Raw genomic sequence first — 22989 nt, 5'->3', positions numbered from 1 at the left:
TCAATATGATCTGAGTATCAAACCCCACTGTCCTCTACCCAGTAGACAGGTTCAATATGATCTGAGTATCAAACCCCACTGTCCTCTACCCAGTAGACAGGTTCAATATGATCTGAGTATCAAACCCCACTGTCCTCTACCCAGTAGACAGGTTCAATATGATCTGAGTATCAAACCACACTGTCCTCTACCCAGTAGACAGGTTCAATATGATCTGAGTATCAAACCCCACTGTCCTCTACCCAGTAGACAGGTTCAATATGATCTGAGTATCAAACCCCACTGTCCTCTACCCAGTAGACAGGTTCAATATGATCTGAGTATCAAACCACACTGTCCTCTACCCAGTAGACAGGTTCAATATGATCTGAGTATCAAACCCCACTGTCCTCTACCCAGTAGACAGGTTCAATATGATCTGAGTATCAAACCCCACTGTCCTCTACCCAGTAGACAGGTTCAATATGATCTGAGTATCAAACCCCACTGTCCTCTACCCAGTAGACAGGTTCAATATGATCTGAGTATCAAACCCCACTGTCCTCTACCCAGTAGACAGGTTCAATATGATCTGAGTATCAAACCCCACTGTCCTCTACCCAGTAGACAGGTTCAATATGATCTGAGTATCAAACCCCACTGTCCTCTACCCAGTAGACAGGTTCAATATGATCTGAGTATCAAACCCCACTGTCCTCTACCCAGTAGACAGGTTCAATATGATCTGAGTATCAAACCCCACTGTCCTCTACCCAGTAGACAGGTTCAATATGATCTGAGTATCAAACCCCACTGTCCTCTACCCAGTAGACAGGTTCAATATGATCTGAGTATCAAACCCCACTGTCCTCTACCCAGTAGACAGGTTCAATATGATCTGAGTATCAAACCCCACTGTCCTCTACCCAGTAGACAGGTTCAATATGATCTGAGTATCAAACCCCACTGTCCTCTACCCAGTAGACAGGTTCAATATGATCTGAGTATCAAACCCCACTGTCCTCTACCCAGTAGACAGGTTCAATATGATCTGAGTATCAAACCCCACTGTCCTCTACCCAGTAGACAGGTTCAATGTGATCTGAGGTGTTCGGTCATAATAGACCATAAATGTGTAAGCTGAAAAGGGTGAGAGAGATCAGCCTACAGCTGAATGGACTATAACCACCCCACACTACTGTATGTGTCAAATAGACAGACAAAGGAAGGATGGAACAAATGGCCTGTATCTCAAATAGTACCCTATTCCCTATATAGTGCACTAGTTTTGACCAGGGTCTCTAGGGATTTGGGATGCAGGCATGGTCTGGACCCTGGAGCTGGGCAGCAGTATCGGCCGAGCGTCATTTAAAGTAACTTTAAGCTGCAAATAAATGTTCTCCTGAATAGCAACATCAACCCTGTCCCTAGGGAACAGGGAACCATTTGGGATGCACTCAGACTGCTGCAGACAGCTGACAGACGTTACTAAATGGAGGGCAGTACAGCGTCCCAAAGCTCACCTGGTTGCTCCTGCACCTGTCTCACACTGCTGGACCTCGGAGGAGATCCAGTCCAAATAAAGCCATTCCATGGAACAGACTGGCTACTAGAAATATTGCCGTTGGCACTGGAATGTGAAAGTCTGAGAATAAGGAATAGAAACAACACTTCTCTCCTCCTCCTCCTCTCCCATCCCCCCCATCCCTCCTCTGCTCTGACTGAGTAGTCTAAGAACTGAGAGGCCCTTTCATGGCCCGGTGGTAAAGCTGAGCAGCACCTCAGGGTTATGTCCCAAATGGCACCCTATTCCCTACACAGTTCACTACTTATATAGGGAATAGGGTGCCATTTGGGAAACATACGTATAAGAACCTGTGTCTACAGCAGTCATCCAGGAGGGTATACAGTGCCTTGCAGAAATATTCATCCCCCTTGTAATTTTTCCTATTTTGTTGCATTACAACCTGTAATTTAAATGTTTTTTTTAATTTGAATTTCATGTAATGGACAAACATAAAATAGTCCAAATTGGTGAAGTGAAATTGAAAAAATAACATGTTCCAAAGAAATTCTAAAAAATAAAACACGGAAATGTGGTGCGTGCATATGTATTCATCCCCTTTGCTATGAAGCCCCTAAATGTTTATTTATTAAATTTCACCTTTATTTAACCAGGTGGGCTAGTTGAGAACTTGTTCTCATTTACAACTGTGACCTGGCTAAGATAAAGCAAAGCAGTGCAACACAAACAACAACAGAGTCACACATGGAATAAATAAACATACAGTCAATAATACAATAGAAAAAGTCTATGTACAGTGTGTGCAAATGAGGTAGGATAAGGGAGGTTTGGCAATCAATAGGCCAGAGTGGCAAAATAATTGCAATATAGCAATTAAACACTGGAGTGATAGATGTGCAGAAAATGAGTGTGCAGGTAGAGATACTGGGGGGCAAAGGAGCTAAATAAATAAAATAAGTAAGGCGTATGGGGATGAGGATGAGGTAGCTGGATGGGCTATTTACAGATGAGCTATGTACAGGTGCAGTGATCTGTGAGCTGCTCTGACAGCTGGTGCTTAAAGTTATTGAGGGAGATATGAGTCTCCAGCTTCAGTGATTTTTGCAGTTTGTTCCAGTCACTTGCAGCAGAGAACTGGAAGGAAAGGTGGCCAAAGGAGGAATTGGCTTTGGGGATGACCAGTGAAATATACAGTTGAAGTCAGAAGTTTACATACACCTTAACCAAATACATTTAAACTCAGTTTTCACAATTCCTGACATTTAATCCTAGTAAAATAGCCCTGGTCAGTTAGGATCACCACTTTATTTTAAGAATGTGAAATGTCAGAATAATAGTAGAGAGAATGATTAATTTCAACTTTTATTTATTTCATCACATTCCCAGTGGGTCAGAAGTTTACATACACTCAATTAGTATTTGGTAGCATTGCCTTTAAATAGTTTAACTTGGATCAAACGTTTCGGGTAGCCTTCCACAAGCTTCCCACAATAAGTTGGGTGAATTTTGGCCCATTCCTCCTGACAGAGCTGGTGTAACTGAGTCAGGTTTGTATGCCTCCTTGCTCGCACACGCTTTTTCAGTTCTGCCCACAAATGTTCTATAGGATTGAGGTGAGGGCTTTGTGATGGCCACTCCAATACCTTGACTTTGTTGTCCTTAAGCCATTTTGCCACAACTTTGGAAGTATGCTTGGAGTCATTGTCCATTTGGAAGACCCATTTTCGACCAAGCTTTAACGTCCTGACTGATGACTTGAGATGTTGCTTCAATATATTCACATAATTATCCTCCCTCATGATGCCATCTATTTTGTGAAGTGCACCAGTCCCTCCTGCAGCAGAGCACCCCCACAACATGATGCTGCCACCCCCATGCTTCACGGTTGGGATGGTGTTCTTCGGCTTGCAAGCATCCCCCTTTTTCCTCCAAACATAACGATGGTCATTATGGCCAAACAGTTCCATTTTGTTTCATCAGACCAAAGGACATTTCCCCAAAAAGTACAATCTTTGTACCCATGTGCAGTTGCAAACCGTAGTCTGGCTTTTTTATGGCGGTTTTGGAGCAGTGGCTTCTTCCTTGCTGAGCGGCCTTTCAGGTTATGTCGATATAGGACTCGTTTTACTGTGGATATAGATACTTTTGTACCGGTTTCCTCCAGCATCTTCACAAGGTCCTTTGCTGTTGTTCTGGGATTGATTTGCACTTTTCGCACCAAAGTACGTTCATCTCTAGGAGACAGAACGCGTCTCCTTCCTGTGCGGTATGACGGCTGCGTCGTCCCATGGTGTTTATACTTGAGTACTATTGTTTGTACAGATGAACGTGGTACCTTCAGGCATTTGGAAATTGCTCCCAAGGATGAACCAGACTTCTGGAGGTCTACAATTTATTTTCTGAGGTCTTGGCTGATTTCTTTTGATTTTCCCATGATGTCAAGCAAAGAGGCACTGAGTTTGAAGGTAGGCCTTGAAATACATCCACAGGTACACCTCCAATTGACTCAAGTTATGTCAATTAGCCTATCAGAAGCATCTAAAGCAATGACATAATTTTCTGGAATTTTCCAAGCTGTTTAAAGGCACAGTCAACTTAGTGTATGTAAACTTCTGACCCACTGGAATTGTGATACAGTGAATTAAGTAAAATAATCTGTCTAAACAATTGTTGGAAAAATTACTTGTGTCATGCACAAAGTAGATATCCTAACCGACTTGCCAAAACTATAGTTTGTTTACAAGAAATTTGTGGAGTGGTTGAAAAACGAGTTTTAATGACTCCAACATAAGTGTATGTAAACTTCAGACTTCAACTGTACCTGCTGGAGCGCGTGCTATGGGTGGGTGCTGCTATGGTGACCAGTGAGCTGAGATAAGGCGGGGCTTTACCTAGCAAAGACTTATAGAGGACCTGGAGCCAGTGGGTTTGGCGACGAATATGAAGCGAGGACCAGCCAACAAGAGCTTACAGGTCGCAGTGGTGGGTAGCATATGGGGCTTTGGTGACAAAATGGATGGCACTCTGATAGACTGCATCCAATTTGCTGAGTAGAGTGTTGGAGGCTATTTTGTAAATGACATCGCCAAAGTCAATAGTCAGTATAGGATAGTCAGTTTTACGAGGGTATGTTTCGCAGCATGAGTGAAGGATGCTTTGTTGCGAAATAGGAAGCTGATTCTAGATTTAATTTTGGATTGGAGATGCTTAATGTGAGTCTGGAAGGAGAGTTTACAGTCTAACCAGACACCTAGGTATTTGTAGTTGTCCACATATTCTAAGTCAGAACCGTCCAGAGTAGTGATGCTGGACGGGCGGGCAGGTGTGGGCTGCGATCGGTTGAAGAGCATGCCACGGAAGGAGAGTTGTATGGCATTGAAGCTCGTCTGAAGGTTAGTTAACACAGTGTCCAAAGAAGGGCCAGAAGTATACAGAATGGTGTCGTCTGCGTAGAGGTGGATCAGAGAATCACCAGCAGCAAGAGCGACATTATTGATGTATACAGAGAAAAGAGTCGGCCCGAGGATTGAACCATGGGGCACCCCTATAGAGTTGGCCCGAGGATTGAACCATGGGGCACCCCTATAGAGACTGCCAGAGGATTGAACCATGGGGCACCCCTATAGAGTCGGCCCGAGGATTGAACCATGGGGCACTCCTATAGAGTCGGCCCGAGGATTGAACCATGGGGCACCCCTATAGAGACTGCCAGATGTCCGGACAACAATAAGATCTGGTGCAACCAATTACCTTCAGAAGTCACATAATTAGTTAAATAAAGTCCACCTGTGTGCATTCTAAGTGTCACATGAACTGTCACGTGATCTCAGTATATACACACCTGTTCTGAAAGGCCCCAGAGTCTGCAACATCACAAAGCAAAGGGCACCACCAAGCAAGCGGCACCATGAAGACCAAGGAGCTCTCCAAACAGGTCAGGGACAATGTTGTGGAGAAGTACAGATCAGGGATGGGTTATTAAAAAATATCAGAAACTTTGAACATCCCACAGAGCACCATTAAATCCATTATTAAAAAATGGAAAGAATATGACACCACAACAAACCTGCCAAGAGAGGGCCGCCCACCAAAACTCATGGACCAGGAAAGGAGGGCATTAATCAGAGAGCCAACAAAGAGACCAAAGATAACCCTGAAGGAGCTTCAAAGCTCCACAGCGGAGATTGGAGTATCTGTCCATAGGACCCTTTTAAGCCGTACACTCCACAGAGCTGGGCTTTACAGAAGAGTGGCCAGAAAAAAAGCCATTGCTTAAAGAAAAAAATAAGCAAACACATTTGGTGTTCGCCAAAAGGCCCGTGGGAGACTCCCCAAACATATGGAAGAAGGTACTCTGGTCAGATAAGACAAAAATTTAGATTTTTGGCCATAAAGGAAAACGCTATGTCTGGCGCAAACCCAACACCTCCCATCACCCCGAGAACACCATCCCCACAGTGAAGCATGGTGGTGGCAGCATCATGCTGTGGGGATGTTTTTCCATCGGCAGGGACTGGGAAACTGGTCAGAATTGAAGGAATGATGGATGGTGTTAAATACAGGGAAATTGTTGAGGGAAACCTGTTTCAGTCTTACAGAGATTTGAGACTTGGACGGAGGTTCACTTTCCAGGAGGACATTGACCCAAAGCATACTGCTAAAGCAACACTCTAGTGATTTAAGGGGAAACATTTTTTGTCTTGGAATGGCCTAGTCAAAGCCCAGACCTCAATCCAATTGAGAATCTGTGGTATGACTTAAAGATTGCTGTACACCAGCGGAACTCATCCAACTTGAAGGAATTGGAGCAGTTTTGCCTTGAAGAATGGGCAAAAATCCCAGTGGCTAGAAGTGCCAAGCTTATAGAGACATACCCCAAGAGACTTGCAGCTGTAATTGCTGCAAAAGGTGGCTCTATAAAGTATTGACTTTGAGGGGGTGAATAGTTATGAACGCTCAAGGTCAGTTTTTCACAATAAAAAATATTTTGCATCTTCAAAGTGGTAGGCGTGTTGTGTACATCAAATGGTACAAATCCCCCCAAAATCCATTTTAATTCCAGGTTGTAAGGCAATAAAATAGGAAAAATGGAAAGGGTGGTGAACACTTTCGCAAGCCACTGTAGGTACATAGCTTTACCTACAGCAGTCATCCAGGAGGCTATAGGTACATAGCGTTAACTACAGCAGTCATCCAGGAGGCTATAGGTACATAGCTTTACAGACAATGTTTTCCTTGGCCACCAGAGGCCCCACCAATTGTGATTAGCCCACTTATGTCAAGCAGGCAACCTAATAGGACAGCTACTGCAAAACCTAGGGGTCCTTCCAATTACAGGAAGTTAGTATGATAACGCTTAAAGTGTGTCTCAAATTGCAACCTACTCTCTATGTAGTACACTAATATGTGCCCTGATGATCAAAAGGGATCACAGGTTCAGGGAGTAATGTTTAGACTACTGGTGTAGTGGAGGATGAGAGTAATGTTTAGACTACTGGTGTAGTGGAGGATGAGAGTAATGTGTAGACTACTGGTGTAGTGGAGGATGAGAGTAATGTGTAGACTACTGGTGCAGTGGAGGATGAGAGTAATGTGTAGACTACTGGTGTAGTGGAGGATGAGAGTAATGTGTAGACTACTGGTGTAGTGGAGGATGAGAGTAATGTGTAGACTACTGGTGTAGTGGAGGATGAGAGTAATGTTTAGACTACGGGTGTAGTGGAGGATGAGAGTAATGTTTAGACTACTGGTGCAGTGGAGGATGAGAGTAATGTGTAGACTACTGGTGTAGTGGAGGATGAGAGTAATGTGTAGACTACTGGTGCAGTGGAGGATGAGAGTAATGTTTAGACTACTGGTGTAGTGGAGGATGAGAGTAATGTTTAGACTACTGGTGTAGTGGAGGATGAGAGTAATGTTTAGACTACTGGTGTAGTGGAGGATGAGAGTAATGTGTAGACTACTGGTGTAGTGGAGGATGAGAGTAATGTGTAGACTACTGGTGTAGTGGAGGATGAGAGTAATGTGTAGACTACTGGTGTAGTGGAGGATGAGAGTAATGTTTAGACTACTGGTGTAGTGGAGGATGAGAGTAATGTTTAGACTACTGGTGTAGTGGAGGATGAGAGTAATGTTTAGACTACTGGTGTAGTGGAGGATGAGAGTAATGTTTAGACTACGGGTGTAGTGGAGGATGAGAGTAATGTTTAGACTACTGGTGCAGTGGAGGATGAGAGTAATGTGTAGACTACTGGTGTAGTGGAGGATGAGAGTAATGTGTAGACTACTGGTGTAGTGGAGGATGAGAGTAATGTGTAGACTACTGGTGTAGTGGAGGATGAGAGTAATGTGTAGACTACTGGTATAGTGGAGGATGAGAGTAATGTTTAGACTACTGGTGTAGTGGAGGATGAGAGTAATGTGTAGACTACTGGTGCAGTGGAGGATGAGAGTAATGTTTAGACTACTGGTGTAGTGGAGGATGAGAGTAATGTTTAGACTACTGGTGTAGTGGAGGATGAGAGTAATGTTTAGACTACTGGTGTAGTGGAGGATGAGAGTAATGTTTAGACTACTGGTGTAGTGGAGGATGAGAGTAATGTTTAGACTACTGGTGTATTGGAGGATGAGAGTAATGTTTAGACTACTGGTGTAGTAGAGGATGAGAGTAATGTGTAGACTACTGGTGTAGTGGAGGATGAGAGTAATGTTTAGACTACTGGTGTAGTGGAGGATGAGAGTAATGTGTAGACTACTGGTGTAGTGGAGGATAAGAGTAATGTTTAGACTACTGGTGTAGTGGAGGATGAGAGTAATGTTTAGACTACTGGTGTAGTGGAGGATGAGAGTAATGTGTAGACTACTGGTGTAGTGGAGGATGAGAGTAATGTTTAGACTACTGGTGTAGTGGAGGATGAGAGTAATGTTTAGACTACTGGTGTAGTGGAGGATGAGAGTAATGTGTAGACTACTGGTGTAGTGGAGGATGAGAGTAATGTGTAGACTACTGGTGTAGTGGAGGATGAGAGTAATGTTTAGACTACTGGTGTAGTGGAGGATGAGAGTAATGTTTAGACTACTGGTGTAGTGTAGGATGAGAGTAATGTGTAGACTACTGGTGTAGTGGAGGATGAGAGTAATGTGTAGACTACTGGTGTAGTGAAGGATGAGAGTAATGTTTAGACTACTGGTGTAGTGGAGGATGAGAGTAATGTTTAGACTACTGGTGTAGTGGAGGATGAGAGTAATGTTTAGACTACTGGTGTAGTGGAGGATGAGAGTAATGTTTAGACTACTGGTGTAGTGAAGGATGAGAGTAATGTGTAGACTACTGGTGTAGTGGAGGATGAGAGTAATGTTTATACTACTGGTGTAGTGAAGGATGAGAGTAATGTGTAGACTACTGGTGTAGTGGAGGATGAGAGTAATGTTTAGACTACTGGTGTAGTGGAGGATGAGAGTAATGTTTAGACTACTGGTGTAGTGGAGGATGAGAGTAATGTGTAGACTACTGGTGTAGTGGAGGATGAGAGTAATGTTTATACTACTGGTGTAGTGGAGGATGAGAGTAATGTTTAGACTACTGGTGTAGTGGAGGATGAGAGTAATGTTTAGACTGCTGGTGTAGTGGAGGATGAGAGTAATGTTTAGACTACTGGTGTAGTGGATGAGAGTAATGTTTAGACTACTGGTGTAGTGGAGGATGAGAGTAATGTTTAGACTACTGGTGTAGTGGAGGATGAGAGTAATGTGTAGACTACTGGTGTAGTGGAGGATGAGAGTAATGTGTAGACTACTGGTGTAGTGAAGGATGAGAGTAATGTGTAGACTACTGGTGTAGTGGAGGATGAGAGTAATGTTTAGACTACTGGTGTAGTGGAGGATGAGAGTAATGTTTAGACTACTGGTGTAGTGGAGGATGAGAGTAATGTGTAGACTACTGGTGTAGTGGAGGATGAGAGTAATGTGTAGACTACTGGTGTAGTGAAGGATGAGAGTAATGTGTAGACTACTGGTGTAGTGGAGGATGAGAGTAATGTGTAGACTACTGGTGTAGTGGAGGATGAGAGTAATGTGTAGACTACTGGTGTAGTGGAGGATGAGAGTAATGTTTAGACTACTGGTGTAGTGGAGGATGAGAGTAATGTGTAGACTACTGGTGTAGTGGAGGATGAGAGTAATGTTTAGACTACTGGTGTAGTGGAGGATGAGAGTAATGTTTAGACTACTGGTGTAGTGGAGGATGAGAGTAATGTGTAGACTACTGGTGTAGTGGAGGATGAGAGTAATGTGTAGACTACTGGTGTAGTGGAGGATGAGAGTAATGTTTAGACTACTGGTGTAGTGGAGGATGAGAGTAATGTTTAGACTACTGGTGTAGTGGAGGATGAGAGTAATGTTTAGACTACTGGTGTAGTGGAGGATGAGAGTAATGTGTAGACTACTGGTGCAGTGGAGGATGAGAGTAATGTGTAGACTACTGGTGTAGTGGAGGATGAGAGTAATGTTTAGACTACTGGTGTAGTGGAGGATGAGAGTAATGTGTAGACTACTGGTGTAGTGGAGGATGAGAGTAATGTTTAGACTACTGGTGTAGTGGAGGATGAGAGTAATGTGTAGACTACTGGTGCAGTGGAGGATGAGAGTAATGTGTAGACTACTGGTGTAGTGGAGGATGAGAGTAATGTGTAGACTACTGATGTAGTGGAGGATGAGAGTAATGTGTAGACTACTGGTGTAGTGGAGGATGAGAGTAATGTTTAGACTACTGGTGTAGTGTAGGATGAGAGTAATGTGTAGACTACTGGTGTAGTGGAGGATGAGAGTAATGTGTAGACTACTGGTGTAGTGGAGGATGAATCAACACAGAATCCCTCCCTCTCTCCGTGTCCCAGTCCCTCACTCCCTCTTTCTCTGTCCCTCACTCCCTCTCTCTATGTCCCTCACTCTCTCTGTCCCTCACTCCCCCTGTCCCTCACTCCCTCACTCCCCCTGTCCCTCACTCCCTCTCGCTCTGTCCCTCACTCCCTCTCGCTCTGTCCCTCACTCCCCCTGTCCCTCACTCTCCTCTCTCTGTCCCTCACTCCCCCTGTCCCTCACTCCCTCTCTCTCTGTCCCTCACTCCCTCTCTCTCTGTCCCTCACTCCCCCCGTCCCGCTCTGTCTCTCTCCCCCTCTTTCCCTCTCTCCTCTCCATCAGTTAGTTTTGTGATGGTCCCTTTAACTTGGTCCAACTTAGTGGCTCTAGCCCAATCCTTCCCTCCCTCCCTCCTCTTCCTGATGACGTCCATTACCTAACCTCAGAAAACCTGCTCACAACATTCTCCCGATTCTGAAAATATTTTTCCACTGTGCCGTCCAAACCATGAGGGCCTTTCTTTAGACACACACACACACACACACACACACACACACACACACACACACACACACACACACACACACACACACACACACACACACACACACACACACACACACACACACACACACACACACACACACGTGGTCAAGATAGTAAGTGAGGGGGAGGGAGACAGCAGGAGGGAATAGAAAGGAAAGTGGGGAGAGAAATGAAGATGGAGAGAAAGAGGGGAGAGAAAGAGGGAGATGGAGAGAAAGAGGGAGATGGACAGAAAGAGGGAGATGGACAGAAAGAGGGAGATGGACAGAAAGAGGGAGATGGACAGAAAGAGGGAGATGGAGCGAGAAAGGAAGCTGGAGAGAAAGAGGGAAAGTGGGGAGAGAAATGAAGATGGAGAGAAAGAGGGAGATGGAGAGAAAGAGGGAGATGGAGCGAGAAAGGAAGCTGGAGAGAAAGAGGGAGATGGAGAGAAAGGAAGCTGGAGAGAAAGGAAGCTGGAGAGAAAGAGGGAGATGGACAGAAAGAGGGAGATGGACAGAAAGAGGGAGATGGAGCGAGAAAGAGGGAGATGGAGAGAAAGGAAGCTGGAGAGAAAGGAAGCTGGACAGAAATTAAGATGGAGAGAAATTAAGATGGAGAGAAAGAGGGAGATGGAGAGAAAGATGGACAGAAAGAGGGAGATAGACAGAAAGAGGGAGATGGAGAGAAAGAGGGAGATGGAGAGAAAGGAAGCTGGAGAGAAAGGAAGCTGGAGAGAAAGGAAGCTGGAGAGAAAGAGGGCTGTGCAGCTGGGAGGAGAAAGACAGGTGAAGAGGGGGAGAAGTTCAAATAGTTAAAGTTTGTAAAACAAATTATCTTCAGTACCAATTTACTCAATAAATCCAGGAAACCAAGATGTTTAATACACCTGCTTGTGGGCGGTGAAAATGGCAGCTTAAGCTAACAGGTAAATTCTTGTGTTGCAATTTTGAACTTAAGAGAAGTCATGATTCTCAGATCTAAAAGCACAAAGGAAATAGTATGTCTGTCTGATCAAACAGACTACAGTACAACTACATACTGAAACATGAAGATACTGTCTGATCAAACAGACTACAGTACAACTACATACTGAAACATGAAGATACTGTCTGATCAAACAGACTACAGTACAACTACATACTGAAACATGAAGATACTGTCTGATCAAACAGACTACAGTACATCTACATACTGAAACATGAAGATACTGTCTGATCAAACAGACTACAGTACAACTACATACTGAAACATGAAGATACTGTCTGATCAACCAGACTACAGTACAACTACATACTGAAACATGAAGATACTGTCTGATCAAACAGACTACAGTACATCTACATACTGAAACACGAAGATACTGTCTGATCAAACAGACTACAGTACAACTACATACTGAAACATGAATCTACTGTCTGATCAAACAGACTACAGTACATCTACATACTGAAACACGAAGATACTGTCTGATCAAACAGACTACAGTACAACTACATACTGAAACATGAAGATACTGTCTGATCAAACAGACTACAGTACAACTACATACTGAAACATGAAGATACTGTCTGATCAAACAGACTACAGTACAACTACATACTGAAACATGAAGATACTGTCTGATCAAACAGACTACAGTACAACTACATACTGAAACATGAAGATACTGTCTGATCAAACAGACTACAGTACAACTACATACTGAAACATGAAGATACTGTCTGATCAAACAGACTACAGTACATCTACATACTGAAACATGAAGATACTGTCTGATCAAACAGACTACAGTACAACTACATACTGAAACATGAAGATACTGTCTGATCAAACAGACTACAGTACAACTACATACTGAAACATGAAGATACTGTCTGATCAAACAGACTACAGTACAACTACATACTGAAACATGAAGATACTGTCTGATCAAACAGACTACAGTACAACTACATACTGAAACATGAAGATACTGTCTGATCAGACTACAGTACAACTACATACTGAAACATGAAGATACTGTCTGATCAAACAGACTACAGTACAACTACATACTGAAACATGAAGATACTGTCTGATCAAACAGACTACAGTACAACTACATACTGAAACATGAAGATACTGTCTGATCAAACAGACTACAGTACAACTACATACTGAAACATGAAGATACTGTCTGATCAACCAGACTACAGTACAACTACATACTGAAACATGAAGATACTGTCTGATCAAACAGACTATGAGAATCTACTGTCTGTATCACAATGGAAAACAAGAAACCTCCAGCTGACAGAGAGATAGGAGAGAGAGAAGGAGAGGAGAGAGAGAAGGAGAGGAGAGAGAGAAGGAGAGGGAGAGAGAAGGAGAGGGAGAGAGAGAAGGAGAGGAGAGAGAAGGAGAGGGAGAGAGAGAAGGAGAGGCGGGAGAGAAGGAGAGGAGAGAGAGAAGGAGAGGGAGAGAGAAGGAGAGGGAGAGAGAGAGTGAGAGAAAGACATACAGAGAGAAAGAGTGAGAGAGTGGGACCTACAGAGAGAAAGCGAGAGAGAGGGACCTACAGAGAGAGTGTGAGAGAGAGGGACCTACAGAGAGAAAGCGTGAGAGAGAGACCTACAGAGAGAAAGAGTGAGAGAGGGACCTACAGAGAGAGTGTGAGAGAGAGGGACCTACAGAGAGAAAGCGTGAGAGAGAAACCTACAGAGAGAAAGCGTGAGAGAGAGACCTACAGAGAGAAAGCGTGAGAGAGGGACCTACAGAGAGAAAGCGTGAGAGAGGGACCTACAGAGAGAAAGCGTGAGAGAGAGACCTACAGAGAGAAAGAGTGAGAAAGAGACCTACAGAGAGAAAGAGTGAGAGAGAGACCTACAGAGAGAAAGCGTGAGAGAGAGACCTACAGAGAGAAAGAGTGAGAGAGGGACCTACAGAGAGAGTGTGAGAGAGAGACCTACAGAGAGAAAGAGTGAGAGAGAGACCTACAGAGAGAGTGTGAGAGAGAGACCTACAGAGAGAGTGTGAGAGAGAGACCTACAGAGAGAAAGAGTGAGAGAGAGACCTACAGAGAGAAAGCGTGAGAGAGAGACCTACAGAGAGAAAGCGTGAGAGAGAAACCTACAGAGAGAAAGCGTGAGAGAGAGACCTACAGAGAGAAAGCGTGAGAGAGAGACCTACAGAGAGAAAGCGTGAGAGAGAGACCTACAGAGAGAAAGCGTGAGAGAGAGACCTACAGAGAGAAAGCGTGAGAGAGAGACCTACAGAGAGAAAGCGTGAGAGAGAGACCTACAGAGAGAAAGCGTGAGAGAAACCTACAGAGAGAAAGAGTGAGAGAGAGACCTACAGAGAGAAAGCGTGAGAGAGAGACCTACAGAGAGAAAGCGTGAGAGAGACCTACAGAGAGAAAGAGTGAGAGAGAGACCTACAGAGAGAAAGCGTGAGAGAGAAACCTACAGAGAGAAAGCGTGAGAGAGAAACCTACAGAGAGAAAGAGTGAGAGAGAGACCTACAGAGAGAAAGCGTGAGAGAGAGACCTACAGAGAGAAAGCGTGAGAGAGGGACCTACAGAGAGAAAGCGTGAGAGAGAGACCTACAGAGAGAAAGAGTGAGAGAGAGACCTACAGAGAGAAAGCGTGAGAGAGAAACCTACAGAGCGAAAGCGTGAGAGAGAGACCTACAGAGAGAAAGCGTGAGAGAGGGACCTACAGAGAGAAAGCGTGAGAGAGGGACCTACAGAGAGAAAGCGTGAGAGAGAGACCTACAGAGAGAAAGCGTGAGAGAGACCTACAGAGAAAGGGACTGCTGCCTCTAAGCTGCTGCGTTGTGTTTGCGTTCCCCTCCTGCCAGAGGATGTTATGAGCCTCTCATCCCAGACAGAGTCTGTAACGTGTGAACGCCTCAGTCATGCCTGGTCTACAGCAGGGATTTACAGGCCCTTCATTAAGACCTCTGGACAGAGGACAGGAGAACAGAGGAGGAGAGATCCCCCAAGCCTCAAACCAACCCCCATGACCAGTAGCCAAGAGCCCAAGACGGACAGAGGAGAGAGGCTATGTGGAGAGAGGGTGAGGTGTGTGTGTTACTCGTGTCTGATTCACGTTGCCCGGCTTCCTTCCAGCAGCCACATCTGGCTCTGTTTATCACCTAGACCTGCCGGCTGGATAGGAAGGCTCCACTACACGTCAGGAGACGAGAGGAGCTGGAGGCTGGACAGGACGGCTCCACTACACGTCAGGAGACGAGAGGAGCTGGAGGCTGGACAGGAAGGCTCCACTACACGTCAGGAGACGAGAGGAGCTGGAGGCTGGACAGGAAGGCTCCACTACACGTCAGGAGACGAGAGCAGCTGGAGGCTGGACAGGAAGGCTCCACTACACGTCAGGAGACGAGAGGAGCTGGAGGCTGGACAGGAAGGCTCCACTACACGTCAGGAGACGAGAGGAGCTGGAGGCTGGACAGGAAGGCTCCACTACACGTCAGGAGACGAGAGGAGCTGGAGGCTGGACAGGAAGGCTCCACTACACGTCAGGAGACGAGAGGAGCTGGAGGCTGGACAGGAAGGCTCCACTACACGTCAGGAGACGAGAGGAGCTGGAGGCTGGACAGGACGGCTCCACTACACGTCAGGAGACGAGAGGAGCTGGAGGCTGGACAGGACGGCTCCACTACACGTCAGGAGACGAGAGGAGCTGGAGGCTGGACAGGAAGGCTCCACTACACGTCAGGAGACGAGAGCAGCTGGAGGCTGGACAGGAAGGCTCCACTACACGTCAGGAGACGAGAGGAGCTGGAGGCTGGACAGGACGGCTCCACTACACGTCAGGAGACGAGAGGAGCTGGAGGCTGGACAGGACGGCTCCACTACACGTCAGGAGACGAGAGGAGCTGGAGGCTGGACAGGAAGGCTCCACTACACGTCAGGAGATGAGAGGAGCTGGAGGCTGGACAGGACGGCTCCACTACACGTCAGGAGACGAGAGCAACTGGAGGCTGGACAGGAAGGCTCCACTACACGTCAGGAGACGAGAGGAGCTGGAGGCTGGACAGGAAGGCTCCACTACACGTCAGGAGACGAGAGCAGCTGGAGGCTGGACAGGACGGCTCCACTACACGTCAGAAGAGAATCTAATAAACAGCCATGACAGATATTCTACAAGGAGGATGACTGACTCCTCATTCAACACTCATATACAGCATTTGGATTCCTTCCCACAAAGTGGAAAAAGTAACCTGGTCAGTTACCCAACCACAAAGTCACCACAAGTTTATAAATGAGAGGTTACTGTATGTAGAGATGATCACTATGATAGATAAGAGAGCTGCAAACACTGCAGAGAGGACGAAAACTATCGATGAATAAAACATTACAGAAAAATATGTCACAGAGTGGAATCTATTAAAGGTGGGAAGCAGTGGCAGGGTTGGAGTGCTGCTGTGTTGAAAGAAAGAAAGAAAGAAAGAAAGAAAGAAAGAAAGAAAGAAAGAAAGAAAGAAAGAAAGAAAGAAAGAAAGAAAGAAAGAAAAATCTGAAGACAGCGCAAAAGCTTGAGAGTGAGAGCAGGGGGAAAGAGAGAGAGAGACAGAGAGACGGCGGGACAATGAGGCCCATTGATAGTGTGGAGACGGGGCAGGGTACCTCCGGCTGGCCCATGTGCAGTCAGGCAGCCTCAGAGTGCAGCCTCAGTACAGACAGACACACATTGATTACAGTCTGTATTACAAATGGCAAAAACAGAGAGAGCAGAGCACTGCAGCCCTGTTGAACTACAGGATCCCTCTCTCTACACACACACACACACACACACACACACACACACACACACACACACACACACACACACACACACACACACACACACACACACACACACACACACACACACACACACACACACACACACACACACCACACACACACACACTAGCCGGCTATCACCCGGTTACTCAACCCTGCACCTTAGAGGCTGCTGCCCTATGTACATAAACATGGAATCACTGGTCACTTTAATAATGGAACATTGGTCACTTTAATTATATCACATACTGTTTTACTCATATCATTTGTATATACTGTATTCTACTGAATGCCACTAATATGTATATATTTCTTAACTCCGTGTGTGTGTGTATTGTTAGATATTACTGCACTGTTGGAGCTAGAAACACAAGCAATTCACTACACCCGCAATAACATCTGATAAATATGTGTATATGTGACCAATAACATTTGAATTGATTTATCACACACACACTTCAGGTCAGGAGTCAACCAGAGCTGTAGTAGTAGTAGACACATAGGACCCTACACACTATACACTACTCACTATACCCTACCCTACTCACTATGCTTCCTCAATGAAAAGTTCAAAGCAACTAGTCAATGTAAACCAGTATATATGTATTAATTAATTTATTTATTTAACCTTTATTTAACGAGGCAAATCAGTTAAGAACAAATTCTTATTTTCAATGACAGCCTAGGAACAGTGGGTTGTTCAGGGGCAGAACGACAGATTATTACCTTGTCAGCTCGGGGATTCAATCTCGCAACCTTTCGGTTACAAGTCCAATGCTCTAACCACCGGGCTACCTGCCGCCCCTTATTACCATAAGCAACAACATATTATTCATTTCTAACCAGTACTGCACCCTAAAGTCAAAGAATTAACATTAAACAACAACTACTAAACAAACATAGTACTTGTAGATGCTTTTGGGTACCTTGGGTCCAAGACATGACTAGTCACCTAAAAACAAGAGCATTAATGCCATCTATGGGCCAGGAGTGGAACTGCAGCCATCTATGGGCCAGTAGTAGAACTGTAGCTAAATAAAAACAAGAGCATTACCGCCCTCTATGGGCCAGAAGTAGAACGGTAGCTAAATAAAAACGAGAGCATTACTGCCATCTATGGGCCCATTGGGTTGTACCAGTTCAGGGTCATGCCTTTCAGACTAGAAATGCACCTGTGACACACGACAATCAATGGGGTGAATGGTCTAGTATGGCTGTCTATGGAGTGTATGGTTGTCTATGGGGTGTATGGTCTAGTATGGTTGTCTATGGGGTGTATGGTGGTGTATGGTCTAGTATGGTTGTCTATGGGGTGTATGGTGGTGTATGGTTGTCTATGGGATGTATGGGATATATGGTCTAGTATGGCTGTCTATGGGGTGTATGGTCTAGTATGGTTGTCTATGGGGTGTATGGTGGTGTATTGGTTGTCTATGGGATATATGGGGTGTATGGTCTAGTATGGCTGTCTATGGGGTGTATGGTCTAGTATGGTTGTCTATGGGGTGTATGGTGGTGTATTGGTTGTCTATGGGATATATGGGGTGTATGGTCTAGTATGGCTGTCTATGGGGTGTATGGTGGTGTATGGTCTAGTACGGTTGTCTATGGGGTGTATGGTGGTGTATGGTCTAGTATGGCTGTCTATGGGGTGTATGGTGGTGTATGGTCTAGTATGGTTGTCTATGGGGTGCATGGTCTAGTATGGTTGTCTATGGGGTGTATGGTCTAATATGGTTGTCTATGGGGTGTATGGTCTAGTATGGTTGTCTATGGGGTGTATGTCTGTAGGTGTGTAATGGGGGGTGGTCCTACCTGTCTATAGGTGTGTAATGGGGGGTGGTCCTACCTGTCTATATGTATGTAATGGGGGGGGGGTCCTACCTGTCTATAGGTGTGTAATGGGGGGTGGTCCTACCTGTCTATAGGTGTGTAATGGGGGGAGGAGGTCCTACCTGTCTATAGGTGTGTAATGGGGGGGTGGGTGGTCCTACCTGTCTATAGGTGTGTAATGGGGGATGGTCCTACCTGTCTATAGGTGTGTAATGGGGGGGTCCTACCTGTCTATAGGTGTGTAATGGGGGGGGGTGGTCCTACCTGTCTATAGGTGTGTAATGGGGGGGTCCTACCTGTCTATAGGTATGTAATGGGGGGGTGGTCCTACATGTCTATAGGTGTGTAATGGGGGGGGGGGGGGGGTCCAACCTGTCTATAGGTGTGTAATGGGGGGGTCCTACCTGTCTATAGGTGTGTAATGGGGGGTGGTCCTACCTGTCTATAGGTGTGTAATGGGGGTGGTCCTACCTGTCTATAGGTGTGTAATGGGGGGGGGGGGGGGGGGGGTCCTACCTGTCTATAGGTGTGTAATGGGGGGGGTGGTCCTACATGTCTATAGGTGTGTAATGGGGGGGGGGGGGGGGGTCCAACCTGTCTATAGGTGTGTAATGGGGGGGTCCTACCTGTCTATAGGTGTGTAATGGGGGGTGGTCCTACCTGTCTATAGGTGTGTAATGGGGGTGGTCCTACCTGTCTATAGGTGTGTAATGGGGGGGGGGGGGGGGTCCTACCTGTCTATAGGTGTGTAATGGGGGGTGGTCCTACCTGTCTATAGGTGTGTAATGGGGGGGGTCCTACCTGTCTATAGGTGTGTAATGGGGGGTGGTCTTACCTGTCTATAGTTGTGTAATGGGGGGGGTCCTACCTGTCTATAGGTGTGTAATGGGGGGGGGTCCTACCTGTCTATAGGTGTGTAATGGGGGGGTCCTACCTGTCTATAGGTGTGTAATGGGGGGTGGTCCTACCTGTCTATAGGTGTGTAATGGGGGGGGGTCCTACCTGTCTATAGGTGTGTAATGGGGGGGGTGGTCCTACCTGTCTATAGGTGTGTAATGGGGGGGGTCCTACCTGTCTATAGGTGTGTAATGGGGGGTGGTCCTACCTGTCTATAGGTGTGTAATGGGGGGGGTCCTACCTGTCTATAGGTACAGATGATTATCTCTCTGAGGTGGTAATGCATGGGGGTCATGGTCTCGCTGACTGAGTCCAGAGCCATGTCGACCTCCCTCTTCATCTGGAGGCCGTCCGGCAGTAGTCTAACTAGCTGCATCACCACCTGGGGACAGACAGGACACACACTGACTGTCAGACAGGACAGAATACACACACTGACTGTCAGACAGGACAGAATACACACACTGACTGTCAGACAGGTAGCGTAGAGAGATGGTGGTGATGTGTTACCATGGACCGCAGGTAGCATAGAGAGATGGTGGTGATGTGTTACCATGGACCCCAGGTAGCGTAGATATGGTGGTGATGTGTTACCATGGACCCCAGGTAGCGTAGCGAGATATGGTGGTGATGTGTTACCATGGACCCCAGGTAGCGTAGAGAGATGGTGGTGATGTGTTACCATGGACCCCAGGTAGCATAGAGAGATGGTGGTGATGTGTTACCATGGACCCCAGGTAGCGTAGAGATGGTGGTGATGTGTTACCTTGGACCCCAGGTAGCGTAGCGAGATATGGTGGTGATGTGTTACCATGGACCCCAGGTAGCATAGAGAGATGGTGGTGATGTGTTACCATGGACCCCAGGTAGCGTAGAGAGATGGTGGTGATGTGTTACCATGGACCCCAGGTAGCGTAGAGAGATGGTGGTGATGTGTTACCATGGACCCCAGGTAGTGTAGAGAGATGGTGGTGATGTGTTACCATAGACCCCAGGTAGCATAGAGAGATGGTGACGTGTTACCATGGACCCCAGGTAGCGTAGAGAGATGGTGGTGATGTGTTACCATGGACCCCAGGTAGCGTAGAGAGATGGTGGTGATGTGTTAGACAGGACACTAGTCTATCTCCTCAGTACACCCCCTGGACAGGACACAGGTCTATCTCCTCAGTACACCCCCTGGACAGGATACTAGTCTATCTCCTCAGTACACCCCCTGGACAGGACACTAGTCTATCTCCTCAGTACACCCCCTGGACAGGACACTAGTCTATCTCCTCAGTACACCCCCTGGACAGGACACTAGTCTATCGCCTCAGTACACCCCCTGGACAGGACACTAGTCTATCTCCTCAGTACACCCCCTGGACAGGACACAGGTCTATCTCCACAGTACACCCCCTGGACAGGACACTAGTCTATCTCCTCAGTACACCCCCTGGACAGGACACAGGTCTATCGCAGGGCCTTCACCCCCAATCTATCTCCTTAATGCAGAGTGACAAGCAGAGATGTATCATGTCCCATTTTTACAGACTTTGGTGTGACTGTCAGCCAGACTATTCCAGACCAGAGGAGAATCTTGTCTGTTAGGTGGTTGCTAGGCCACTACAGCTCTAACACTGAGCTGTAGCACTATATTCTCTGCTATGTGGTCAATATAAAAACTCTTATGTTTCATTCAAACCCTCTTTTACCAAAAGTCTCTATGTTTGTTACTCACCTTGAATTCTCCCTTTGTGTACTTGGCATCAGGAACACTGACGATCTCATCATCACCAAACTCAGGAAAGCCCTATGACAGAAACAAACCAACGACGGATTAACATTGCTGTTGTAATACTGGTTTTACAGCTCTGGTAACATCTGCAATGTGTTTATTACACAGCAAATAAACTTGAAAAGTGACTATTCCTGGAATATAGGTTGGTATTCCAGAATAGACTAACAGTGAATTGTCAGACAGTGAGGGGAGTGTAGTCTTACAGTGAAGTGTCAGACAGTGAGAAGTGTAGTCTTACAGTGAAGTGCCAGACAGTGAGAAGTGTAGTCTTACAGTGAAGTGTCAGACAGTGAGGGGAGTGTAGTCTTACAGTGAAGTGCCAGACAGTGAGAAGTGTAGTCTTACAGTGAAGTGCCAGACAGTGAGAAGTGTAGTCTTACAGTGAAGTGCCAGACAGTGAGAAGTGTAGTCTTACAGTGAAGTGCCAGACAGTGAGAAGTGTAGTCTTACAGTGAAGTGTCAGACAGTGAGAAGTGTAGTCTTACAGTGAAGTGTCAGACAGTGAGAAGTGTAGTCTTACAGTGAAGTGCCAGACAGTGAGAAGTGTAGTCTTACAGTGAAGTGCCAGACAGTGGGAAGTGTAGTCTTACAGTGAAGTGTCAGACAGTGAGAAGTGTAGTCTTACAGTGAAGTGTCAGACAGTGAGAAGTGTAGTCTTACATTGAAGTGCCAGACAGTGAGGGGAGTGTAGTCTTACATTGAAGTGCCAGACAGTGAGGGGAGTGTAGTCTTACATTGAAGTGCCAGACAGTGAAGGGAGTGTAGTCTTACATTGAAGTGTCAGACAGTGAGAAGTGTAGTCTTACATTGAAGTGCCAGACAGTGAGGGGAGTGTAGTCTTACATTGAAGTGCCAGACAGTGAGATGTGTAGTCTTACATTGAAATGCCAGACAGTGAGAAGTGTAGTCTTACAGTGAAGTGTCAGACAGTGAGAAGTGTAGTCTTACATTGAAGTGCCAGACAGTGAGAAGTGTAGTCTTACAGTGAAGTGCCAGACAGTGAGAAGTGTAGTCTTACAGTGAAGTGTCAGACAGTGAGAAGTGTAGTCTTACATTGAAGTGTCAGACAGTGAGAAGTGTAGTCTTACATTGAAGTGCCAGACAGTGAGGAGTGTAGTCTTACATTGAAGTGCCAGACAGTGAGAAGTGTAGTCTTACAGTGAAGTGCCAGACAGTGAGGGGAGTGTAGTCTTACAGTGAAGTGTCAGACAGTGAGAAGTGTAGTCTTACAGTGAAGTGTCAGACAGTGAGAAGTGTAGTCTTACATTGAAGTGCCAGACAGTGAGAAGTGTAGTCTTACAGTGAAGTGTCAGACAGTGAGAAGTGTAGTCTTACAGTGAAGTGTCAGACAGTGAGAAGTGTAGTCTTACAGTGAAGTGTCAGACAGTGAGAAGTGTAGTCTTACATTGAAGTGCCAGACAGTGAGAAGTGTAGTCTTACAGTGAAGTGCCAGACAGTGAGGGGAGTGTAGTCTTACATTGAAGTGCCAGACAGTGAGGGGAGTGTAGTCTTACAGTGAAGTGTCAGACAGTGAGAAGTGTAGTCTTACAGTGAAGTGCCAGACAGTGAGAAGTGTAGTCTTACATTGAAGTGCCAGACAGTGAGGAGTGTAGTCTTACGTTGAAGTGCCAGACAGTGAGAAGTGTAGTCTTACATTGAAGTGCCAGACAGTGAGGGGAGTGTAGTCTTACAGTGAAGTGTCAGACAGTGAGAAGTGTAGTCTTACAGTGAAGTGCCAGACAGTGAGAAGTGTAGTCTTACATTGAAGTGCCAGACAGTGAGGAGTGTAGTCTTACATTGAAG

At 45.9% G+C, this 22989-nt stretch overlaps 1 protein-coding gene across 1 annotated transcript in view; it reads right to left on the bottom strand.

Annotated features, from left to right (window-relative positions):
• The window catches only part of pald1a (phosphatase domain containing paladin 1a), a 123959-nt gene that overhangs the window by 76264 nt on the left and 24706 nt on the right, over positions 1–22989 (bottom strand). The window contains exons 14-15 of the mRNA XM_038960216.1: positions 21127–21198; positions 19645–19785 (exon numbers count right to left, since the gene is read on the bottom strand). Coding sequence (XP_038816144.1) covers positions 19645–19785; positions 21127–21198 — 213 coding nt within the window. The remainder of the gene's footprint in view (positions 1–19644; positions 19786–21126; positions 21199–22989) is intronic.

Source organism: Salvelinus namaycush, chromosome 22 (assembly GCF_016432855.1).
Source record: "Salvelinus namaycush isolate Seneca chromosome 22, SaNama_1.0, whole genome shotgun sequence".
Taxonomy (NCBI): domain Eukaryota; kingdom Metazoa; phylum Chordata; class Actinopteri; order Salmoniformes; family Salmonidae; genus Salvelinus; species Salvelinus namaycush.
Note: the sequence above shows the minus strand (reverse complement) of the source record. Positions and strands in the feature narration are given on the sequence as shown.